The sequence below is a fragment of the Panthera onca genome, chromosome D1 (assembly GCF_046562875.1).
Source record: "Panthera onca isolate mPanOnc1 chromosome D1, mPanOnc1 haplotype 2, whole genome shotgun sequence".
Classification (NCBI taxonomy): domain Eukaryota; kingdom Metazoa; phylum Chordata; class Mammalia; order Carnivora; family Felidae; genus Panthera; species Panthera onca.
In genome coordinates, this window is record NC_138348.1 from 89,890,613 (window position 1) to 89,900,159 (window position 9,547).

At 43.9% G+C, this 9,547-nt stretch overlaps 1 protein-coding gene across 6 annotated transcripts in view; it reads left to right on the plus strand.

Moving 5' to 3' along the window:
* The window catches only part of ETS1 (ETS proto-oncogene 1, transcription factor), a 131,764-nt gene that overhangs the window by 91,175 nt on the left and 31,042 nt on the right, over positions 1–9,547 (plus strand). For all 6 annotated transcript variants that reach the window (XM_078432947.1, XM_078432950.1, XM_078432948.2 and 3 more), the window contains 2 exons: positions 7,279–7,398; positions 8,925–9,125. In XM_078432947.1, coding sequence (XP_078289073.1) covers positions 7,279–7,398; positions 8,925–9,125 — 321 coding nt within the window. The remainder of the gene's footprint in view (positions 1–7,278; positions 7,399–8,924; positions 9,126–9,547) is intronic.

The window sequence follows — 9,547 nt, forward strand, 5'->3', positions numbered from 1 at the left end:
CCAATCCACCCTTCCGCAAATGAGAGAGAGGGCCATGGAATGGGTTTTGAGATTCCCTTTCACATTTTTCAGAGATCCCAGTATCTTCACTGGGGGAAGTCCTCTGAGAGACCAGTGACAACTTTCCAGGAACAAGCCGCTCTGGAGTCAGTTATCAGTTGCTGGCCACAGCCAGTTTTTTCTATTTCTATTGATCTAAAAGAGCAAAGATGCCTTCCGTCCCACACTGGGACTTTCTAGGCGGCTTGGCACTCCCCTTTGGATGCTTCCCAGGAGCTCCAGCCTTTTCTTGCACACTCCAAAGTCACAGTTAGAAGTTCATGTGGACATTAACCATCAGGAACAATGATCCCTGCAGTCTCTTTTGGTAGGACACGGGAGTCAAAGGCACTGGCTTACCATCCCGATTTGAGTTCCTCTCTCTCTGATCCAACTTCCTCACGTTCCAGATCATGGTAGTGCTGCTTGAAAACAAGTTCTGTGGTTCAGATGGGCCAGTAAATAAAATGTAAGCACTGTGGAAAGTAATCTTTATCATCTTTTTCCAGGAGTTTATCTGTCTCACGTAAGCTTTCACATTATGGTCCTCCTTTACCTAGAGAATGTCTTCGTGACAATAAAATATCTGTGGGTGAGAGGATGTGTGGCCTGGGATGAGCTTTACATGTCTTCAGTGTGTGAGGAAGGAGGCAAAATAGAACGGGTAGTGTTTTGATAGCTTTTGAATGGGATTTCATTGTACTATTCTCTCTACTTTGGTGTATGTTTGAAAAGTGCCATAAGGAAAATTCAAAATGCTCTGAGGGATGTTAGACCTATCAACAGACCTCTTTGTAGCAATGCACCGATTAAGTGACTTATCCAGGGTGATTATGTTAGTGGCAAAACTGGGATAAGAACCCAGGGATTTTGAGCAACAGGCTGGGTCAAGCCCCCTGCACACCCCCCACGCCATCTTTCCCCCCTTGTCTTTGGGGTTCTCTTTCCATTTGGGACTGTCGTTCTTATTTCCTCCCCCTATGAACTGGAAGATTTCTTCCTGATTTCCTTCACTTTGAGAAATATATTTCACTAAGACCTTATGTAACTAATGCACCTTATATGATGTGCACGATCACACATCAGGGTGACTCAGGGGTGAACACAGACAGGGAAGGAAGCCAGGTTGTCATTTAACTTGGGTACTTTGTATGGAAGGAAGGAAGCGTCCGCTACCCGTAGCCCCGCAAACAAGGACAAGACTACAGTTGATTCTGTAAATGGCTTTTAATTATGTCTTTATGGGGCTAGTTCTTAGGTCTGTAATTATTTCCTCGAATGTATCTAATTGTCAAACTAAGAAGTAAACTTTAAGTTTATAATTATTTCCTCAAATGTGTCTAATTTTCAAACTAGGTAATAAAATTCCAAAAAAAAAAAAAAAAAAAGAAAGAAAGAAAGACAGAAAGAAAGAAATGCAAGTCCCATTTTCTGTCTCTGAGCTGTCAGACTTTTAGTTTTCTTGGATCTCTGATCTGTTCCTGTTTGCTGCAGCAGTGGAGTAGAGTAGAAAGAGCTTGGATTGAAGAGTTCAAAGACTGGGGCACCTGGGTGGCTCAGTGGGTTAAGCATCCAACTTCAGCTCAGGTCATGATCTCACGGTTCGTGGGTTTGAGCCCCACGTTGGACTCTGTGCTGACAGCTCAGAGCCTGGAGCCTGCTTCGGATGCTGGGTCTCCCTCTCTCTCTGCCCCTCCCCTGCTCTATTCTGTCTCTCTCTCAAAAATAAACATAAACATAAAAAAAAAAAAAGGCTCGCTGTGTGATTTCACGCCAGTCTCTTGCTCCCTTGGAGCTCTGTTTCCTCATCTGTAAAATGGGTATCCTGTAATATCTTCCCAGGAGCCTCAGAAGTTTCCCGGGTGATATTGTGAAATAGTGTTCATGGAAGATCTTTGTGGACCAAAAAGCAGCTTTTGGCTGCAAGGCATGTTATTCATTGTTGGTGTTTCTTTCAGGCTGCTCTTCCTTGGGACAGCACTCGCCACACACAGCTCATTATCATGGTAACTTACCTGCTGGGGTTTGGCCAGTCTGATGGTTGTGCGAGACTGTGCGAGACTGGAATAACGCACCTGGCATTTCTAGCGCTTGGCTTTGTCTTTCATCACCTAACCCTTGCTTTCCCGATGCTCCCCTTTTCTTCTGTAGTTTGAGAACGGTGAGGGGAGAAACATCTCAGGTCAGTAAGGCCATGGCCTGACTTTTCCCAGAACACACATCACTTCAGGCTTAGATTCTATGTAACATGGTTGATATGAGCCATTTGGTTTCAAACGACTTAAAGGGATGGTATGAAAAGTCACATGAAAACGTCTCGCAGGGGTTCTTGGACATCGAACAGCCCTAAACTTTGAGTTGCATATGAGTGAATCGAAACCCCTTGTTCTGCGTTTGACTTAAACCATCCATGGGGTGTGTATAAGCTGTTGTTCACGGGTCAGGCCGCAGTGAAAAATGAGCAGATGTTTCCATAAGTTCAGAAGGCCCCTGGTTCGTTATGCCCTTACTGATTCAAGTAGTGCTACGTGCTCATTTCCGCCTCGATACTGTACAATCTTGGTAAGATGGAGTTTGGGACTATTCCTTATTCCCTAGCTTCTGTACAACTCTTTTCTCCAAAACTCGCGGTGATTCTTAGAAATATTAACCCACATGTAGGGTCCTGAAGGAGAATCACTGGGTTAGAAACCTGATAGGCTCATAGTGTTTTCAATTTCTAATGCATCCTGTTTACTCTTCACTGTATCGGCATAATATATCTTCAGGTCAGGTTCTCCGCATTTGGAGACAAACGTGTTATTTAAATTCAAGATTCTGCCAATAGAAATATTAACATGAAGGCCATTTTAGTACCTGTCCATGAAATAGAATTAGTTAATTTCTCTGGGGGAGGGCATTGATTAATTTCTAGATGCCATTCCTAAAATTAGAAATACTTGGTACCTAGTGCAAAAATGTTATAATGGGTAATGAGACCAAATGTGGCAGGAATGACAGGGATGCCTGCTTGGGCTACAGCAGGTTGGATTCTCCACCCGTGTAATGATGTCATTATTATTGTTGATCAGTGTAATTAATAGAACTGCTGCAGCCACAGATTAGCAATGTGGGGGGGGGAGATTTTGCGTTCGTATTTTATACAAAAAGAGTTTAGTATTTGAGATTAGTGTCTGCTTTGGAATGTTCATCGTCTTTTAAACACAGCGCCCGTCCTGCTAATAAAGACGGGCCTGGCTGATTGTTCACTCGCTTGCAGAGGAGGTTTGAATTTTTTGAAACCAGCATTCCACCCATTTTAACAAGGGAGAATAGCTCTGATTTTTCTGTCTGAATCCTTTGGGTCCAGGAGCAATGACATGCCTTCTGCTGAGCTCATCGAGTGCAAGTGCAGGTGTCCCAAGTTTGTGGGGTTGGCCTTTGCCAGCCAGCTGGGCTGTGAGCACTTTTCCAAAGGATCCAGCACTTTGTGTCCTGGGCCAGGGACAAAGCCGATGGGTGCTGTACAGCTGCAGCTGACAGCGTGTGGACCAGGCTTTTGGAGATGGCATTGAGGTGGACAGGTGAAAGTAATTCCAGCTGCTTCTCTTGGAGAGAGCAAGCGAGAGCCTGAAAAGGCTCGTTCCCTAACAGGAAGCAGGAGCGTGCATGGAGAGTTGTCAGCCCAGCAGTCCTGTCCAGGCCATACTTCCAGAGTGTGTGGAGTTATAGGAAGCAGACTCCAGGAAACCTCTTTGTCAGGCTTTCTGCTGTCATCCTTGGCCTTCACATCACCTTGGCATCTTCTGTTTAGAAAATGCCTGGGGCCTCCTAGCCAATCTCCTCCTTCACTTCCAGCTTGCAGCAGAACCACTTTGTCCGTTTGGCCTGGCCTGTATTTTCCACATGGGTTGTCCCGGCCAATATCCGCCATCAGTAAAGTTCTTTTCATCGAATCATAAATCAGTGGAGGGAACAAACACACAAAACAAAATACACACCGTTCGACTTCGTGGGTTTGTGCTGGACAGGCGTGAAGGGAAGGAAAGTTGGTTCAAACTGGGATAACACTGAATTCACTGACCATTTGTTGATTGACTCGCATGTTCTGCGTGCTGGGAGGTAAGGATGCTACATTTGGTCGTCCCTTTCAAAAATAATGCTCTGGGGTTAAAGAAAAAGTTACTTTCTCTGAGGTAAAGCTGACTTCGACTCTAAGTGGAGACACTTCTGGACCTCGCACTTAGCTGTTCTTGGGTGTGTGGAGTAGGCACAAAGGGGCGGCATTGATGTCTCTCTTGGTGACTCATGTGATTACTCCATTGTTTGAAGGGCTGGATGTTATGTAATCAACATTTGATCCGCTCCCCCCCCCCCCCATTTTTCCCTCTTAACAATCTGGGATTTTCCATCATTTTGTCAACCTTCCTGGAGGCATGTTGGTTTTTCCACTAGATTACTAGATGTTTGGGGGCATTGTCCCAGGGCAGCCCAGACTGTCCACTCCTTAGACCTTCAGATTCACCCTCCGTGGCAGGGCCTGGGGAGCGCTGCAGTGAACCCTTCTGTCCTTTCAGGGCAAAGCTGGACCCCAAGCTGTTTCCTGACAGCAACCCCCAAAGCAAACCAGAGGGCAAGTGCTGGCTCTCCTTTCTTATAATGTAGTTTCCATTCATTTTGATATTCAGAGGCAATATGTTTGCTCCTTTTTGCAGAGGTCATCTATTGTCATCTTTTCCCTTCTGTGTTTCCATTTTATTCAGCCAATAACACATTCTGTGTGTCCAGGGAAGTTTTTTAAGTGGCCAGGGTTTAGAGATGGCTAGTCGAGGAACTTCTGCAGTAGCCGTGCCTGGAACTCAGCCATTGAATAAGTCATATGATACACACCAGATTCAGGGTGAGGAAGAGGGCTTCTGGAAATTACTGCAATAAAGTGTAATCACTGCCTAAAGATCACGGACGGGATGGCTGGTAGGAATTCTCAGGTCATTTCTTTGCTGGTTGGCTTTTATATAGGAACTTGTGCCTGTGTTGAATGCAGAGAATTTTTACCTTGAGCCATATTTGTGGATCTTTGCTTTGAACCTGTTCTCCAAGTACTAGAGGGATTGGACATAGAGATAAAAATGCAGATGGATGTAGCCAAAGACGACATGTTTGCAAATGTACAGATTTTGATACCTTACTCTTCCTCACCACCTACAGAAATCAGGTTTTATAGATAGTACCTCCCATATGCACTTCAACTTTGTCCACCTACTTTATCTGTAACACCGTCTCCCTACTCAAAGCCACCATAATCTTTCACTGCAACTAATGCAATAACTTTTTACCAAATTTTCCCACCTCTATTCATAGTCACTGCCTCAACCATTCTTTACAGAATAGCTAAGGTGATCTCTCTCTCTCTCTTTTTTTTTTCTCCTTTTTTTTTTTTTATTGTGGTAAAATACACCTAACGTAAAATTCACCATCTTGACCATTTTTCAGTGTACAGGTCAGTGGTGTTACAGACATTCACAATGTTGTACAGCCATTGCCACCATCCACCTCCGGAACTCTTTCCATCTTGTGAAACTGAAACTCTGTCCCCGTTAAACTCCCCCGATCCCTTTCTCCTTCCAGGCTCTGGCAGCTACCTTTCTGCTTCCTGTCTCTGTGAATTTGATTATTCTGAGTACCTCATATAATTTGTCTTTCTGTGATTGGCTTATCTCACTTAGCGTAATGTGTGGGTTCATCCCGCGGAATAAGACCACATTGCGTGTATACACTAAATTTTGCGTATCCATTCATCTCTTGATGGCCACTTGGGTTTGCCTCCACATTTTAGCTATTGTGAATAATGCTGCTGTGAACAGAAGGATACGAATCTCTCTTTAAGACCCTGTCTTGACTCTTTCGGGTATGTAGAGAACTCCTAAAACTCAACAACAACAACAAAAAAACCTCAGCAACTCTGTTAAAAATGAGCACAGTCTTTGAATAGACCTTTCTCCAAAGAAGATACAAAGTTGGCCAGTAAGCACATGGAAAGATGCTAGACATCATTAATCATTAGGGAAATGCAAATCAGAACTATAGTGTGGGGCCACTTCACATCCATCAAGACCCCTTAACAGATTCTGCGCTTGTCTATTTCCTCTCTCAAACAACTGTCCTTGGGGGTTCTCTGTTCCCACTGCATTCATTTTTTTGATACTAAAACAGGCAAAGTTTCCCCCATTTCACAGCCTTTATTTGTGCTTCTCCCCCTTGTCTAGGACCATGGTCATCAGGATCCCCTGGATTGTGTGTTAAAAGCACAGATTTCTGGGCTTCCCCCTCTCCCCCAGAGGTTCTGATTCAGGAGGTCTGGAGTGGGGCTGATATTTGCATGTGTAACAATTTCCACGTGATGATGATGCAGCTGGCCTGGGGACCACCCTTGGAGAACTACTGGTCTAGAGTACTTTCCTTTTTTAAACTAGTATGCATGGTTTAGATCTCTGGTCATGCACGTCTCTTCTCCTAAGGGAGACCCTTTCAGGTTCCTCCAGCCTTGCCGGAATTTTTGTTTCACGTTAACATCTCATCTTCTGCTTCTCCTTTGAAACCCTTATTGACATCTTCGAATGTTTAATTGGGCAAATGGTTTTATAATACTGAATCCCCTGCCAGAATCTGATAACCCAGCTCCAGGAAGGTAGGGATCATTTCTGTTTTCTCTTGATTCCTTACACATGACAAGTGCTCAGTTTTGTCGAATGAATGAATGTTGTTTCCTCTTCATAGGTAACTGGAAGTATGTAGTCACAATAACACTCTCAGTGAATGTGAAGTGTGAGTAGGGACTCTGGGTGAATTAATAAAGCTACACAGAAAGAATAAGCTTTTTTTTTTTTTTTTTTTTTTTTTGTGAAGGATGCACATCATTCTAGGCAAGAGTCAGGCTTTTTTTTTTTTGTTTTTTTTTTTGAGGGGCCTAGCACACTGTGGAAAGCCCCCCAAATTTCACCTGCCCTGGTGAGGATGTTAGTATAGTTATTTCTCAACTTGCTTTCTTCAGACCATTCATGTCCTATTATATCTTACGGGTGGTTAACTACCTACTAGTTTTTTTTAAATTGAGATATAATTGGCATGTATTAGTTTCATGTGTACAATATAATGATTTGATATTTGCATATATTGCTTAATGATCACCATAGTAAGTCTAGCTAACATCCATCGCCCGTGTTGTTTTTATTATTCATAGGATATTTTTTTTTCTTACAGATATGGAATGTGCTGATGTCCCACTGTTAACTCCAAGCAGCAAAGAAATGATGTCTCAAGCGTTGAAAGCTACTTTCAGTGGTTTCTCTAAAGAACAGCAACGACTGGGAATTCCCAAAGGTATGTTGTTGATAGAAAAAGAGATGGGATCAGGCCTTTAGGTGAGGTCAGTTTTCTCACCTATAGAGTGAGATAGACATGATTGCTAATCATACTTTGGTCAGTGCCTCCATGCTAATGTTTTCCCATCTGCCGGGTTTGACAACTGCCATCTTGGTTTTAGGACAGTGGTTCCCAAACTTATTTGCACATGAGATTCAGGATCTTCAAAGAATCCCCAGCCGGGGGCCATGTCTCAGACCCACTAACATGCAATTCCTGGTGGCATCAGTATTTTTGAAGCCTCTCAGGCAATTCCAAAGCACAGACAAGCTTGGAAAACACAGTCTTCAAGTCATTCTGGGCCATCATTGGATGAACTCAGCGAGCTACATTCCTTGGAATTTAACTGATCGCTCTTTTCTTTTCCATGTACTTTGGTGAAATGTGTTTATACTTGGGTGTTCTCATCTGAAAGGGTTTATTTAGGAATGTAAGGGGACTGGAGTTGTCAGAAAGGACAAATGACTGGAGAACACTTAAGCCTTCAGCAAGCAACATTTCCTGAACAATTGAGAGCAGAAAGAATACTTTTCTGTTGAGTAAGAGTAACACTGTCTATTGCTTCCAGCCCAGTCAGACCCCCATGTTAGATTCTGTGAATGCGTCTCCAAACCTTCTCTCGTGTATGTCCTACTTTCCCACAAACCTCAGCTGACAACAATGTCCAACATCTTATCAAGAACATAAAGCAGAATATTCACAAAGGGAATTCTGACCACTGGCTTGCCAGCATCTCATAAAGTCATCTGCTAGATTGAAGGGGGTGACCTTGACAGCAGGTCTGGGGTGAGCACCACAGCCTGCCGCCCTCTGAACTCCGTGAGGGCCACGCTGATGTACTCACGTTCCACCTCAGGCCATGTAGGAAGAGTATGTATTGTCTGTTCTCTGATGCTGTTCCATCCTTGCAGGATGTCTGGTGTGATGAACACAGACATCTGATAATATTGTTATTAGCAAGTACCGTTTGACTTACTGTTACTAGTTGCTATGATTATTACCAGTTGTAATTAGCCAAGGTAAAAATGATTAATAATAACGCCTCAAGTCCGTTATAACGGTGAAGAGCAGGGGCAGGTGAGTGCAATCTCTAGAACAGACTTGACTGTCATTATTGCTATTAAAGAAGCCATTTTGTTTCTTTGTCCTGGACTTAAAAAAAAAAAAAAAAAACTTAATGAAAATAAGGCAGTGAGAGAGGAGCTTCGTGAATTTTTTAATGAAGGGTGGAGAATACTCATGTATTACTTTTTGGTCGATGATAGTGATCTCCTGACTGGCGAGATAGAGAAGCTGGGGATGTTGAGTGTTGGGGGGTAGTATTATAAAAGGTGCCCCACAACGTGCCTTTATAGGCGGGTGCTTCCTAAATCTGTAAATGAGAGAACATCCTCAGTACATTCAGATCCTTTAATGTCCTGTCTGGGGCTTGGGCAAGAGGTAAAACGTGACCTGCTGGATCTCCCTTTGCTCTCTTTCCTCAGACCCCCGGCAGTGGACAGAAACCCATGTGCGGGACTGGGTGATGTGGGCTGTGAATGAGTTCAGCCTGAAAGGTGTGGACTTCCAGAAGTTCTGTATGAATGGAGCAGCTCTCTGTGCACTAGGGAAAGACTGCTTTCTCGAGCTGGCCCCGGACTTCGTCGGGGACATTCTGTGGGAACATCTCGAAATCCTGCAGAAAGGTAACGGTGTGGAGGCCGGGTGGGGCTGCTGCAGCGGTAGGTGAGGGGACACACCCAATGGTGGGACATCGATGCCATGATGTGTGGGTGTCCCCTCGAGGTCTTAATACGGGCTGTGGAGGCATGTCAGGCTGGCGTGTGGCAGGTGCTTAATAAATGTTAGTTTCTCTTTCTCCTATGTATTAGGGGTCCAGATTGTAATATTTCACAAGATTGCACTCTGGACGCTTCTTGTGATGCAAAATTCTCATCTCCGTCTTTATCTTAAACTCATGTTCTCTTCGAGCAGTGTCTTCGGCCAGCTCCAAGACAGATAGTTGTTTTTTTGTTTTTTGTTTTTGTTTTTTGCCTGGCAGTCTTCATACCCATTCCCTTGATCCATGGCAATGTGGTACCTGTCCACATCCTGCAAGAAAGCTTCG